This window comes from Charadrius vociferus, unplaced genomic scaffold (assembly GCF_000708025.1).
Source record: "Charadrius vociferus isolate BGI_N301 unplaced genomic scaffold, ASM70802v2 scaffold214, whole genome shotgun sequence".
In the NCBI taxonomy this organism is placed as follows: Eukaryota; Metazoa; Chordata; class Aves; order Charadriiformes; family Charadriidae; genus Charadrius; species Charadrius vociferus.
The window spans coordinates 4,020,997-4,022,367 of NW_009647955.1; the positions used below are offsets into that span (position 1 = coordinate 4,020,997).

The 1,371-nt window shown below is 59.2% G+C and overlaps 1 protein-coding gene across 1 annotated transcript in view; it reads right to left on the bottom strand.

The window, feature by feature from the left end:
• LSG1 (large 60S subunit nuclear export GTPase 1) overlaps positions 1-1,162 on the bottom strand; it is a 13,235-nt gene extending 12,073 nt beyond the window's left edge. Inside the window, exon 1 of the mRNA XM_009883430.1 lies at positions 1,123-1,162. Within this exon, the coding sequence (XP_009881732.1) occupies positions 1,123-1,162 (40 nt within the window). The remainder of the gene's footprint in view (positions 1-1,122) is intronic.
• Between the last annotated feature and the right edge of the window lie 209 nt (positions 1,163-1,371).

A 1,371-nucleotide genomic window follows, 5' to 3' on the forward strand; every position in this document is an offset into this window, starting at 1 on the left:
CCTGGGACGGGACGGCCTCTCCATCGCTCCGTGTGCTCACGGACCATCCGTCTGGCAGCCGCCCACACGCTGCCCTGGCCCGCCAGCCGCCCACCAACGCCCAAGCACGTCCCTCTGTCCAGCCTCACGCTGCCCTGCCTGCCCGCCCATCCATCTATCCATCCATCCATCCCCACGCTGCCTTGCCTGTCCAACTGTCCATCCATCCATCCATCCATCCATCCATCCCCACGCTGCCCTGTCCATCCATCCACCCCACGCTGCCTTGCCTGTCCGTCTGTCTGTCCATCCATCCATCCCTCCCTCCCCAAGCTGCCCTGCCCTGCCCATCCATCCATCCATCCATCCGTCCCCGCACTGCCCTGCCCATTCATCCGTCCATCCCCATGCCACACTGCCTATCTGTCTGTCCATCCCCATGCTGCCCTGTTCATCCATCTGTCCATCCATCCATCCATCCATCCATCCATCCCCAGGCTGCCTTGTCTATCTGACCATCCATCCCCAAGCTGCCCTGCCAATCCGTCCATCCATCCCCATAGCGCTCAGGACAGACGCACGCCTCTCCGACACTCCCTGCCCCAAACCCAGCCCTATATCTCTTACTCTCCCAGCAGCCACCAGCCCCACCATTACCCCATGGGCACTGATAAAACCCGGGGCAGGTCTAAACCCAGCGCCCCAAGATATGTGGCCGAGGGGCGACACACAGGGCAGTGAGCCCCAGCAGAGCTCATGGCAGCACCGATGGCTGCAGGGGCTGGTTTTGCTCGCCACTTCGGCCTGGTGTAGATGCTATCTCCGGGAAGCAAACAACGCCGCCAGCGAGGTGTGCAAAACCCTGTCCCGGCTGCCGGCAACGGGGCAGGGGTTTTGTGCATCCCTCCGGGGGAAGCCATGAGTTCCCAGGGCCAAGGTTGCCTCTGCACGCTGTGACACACCCAGCCCAATGCAGGATCCCCATCCCCGGGCTCTGTCATCCCAACGCAGCTAATAGTGCATACAAGGAACGATGGTGACAACGAGGGATCCTGCATGCGGCGGTGGAAGGTGTGCTACAAGACAGCTGCCAAAATCTAGCCAGAGCCTGGGCATCTCTGCGGGATGGAGGACATTGCTCACCCTGCCAGGAAACCATCAAACAAGTTTCGACAGCAGCCATTGCGGCCGGTCCAGGTCAAGCGGGGAGAGAAGGTGAAATTAATAAACAACTCAACCTGTTCTTGCACAGTGAACTGATTTATGAACCATTTCTCCTTTATGGGTGTTGGGTTAAGGCCAGATGTTTTTGACTATAACTCTGTAATGTGTATCAGTTGTAATCGGAGAATAACCCGGCTAATCCCTGGAAAACAGAGGCGCTGCCTACCC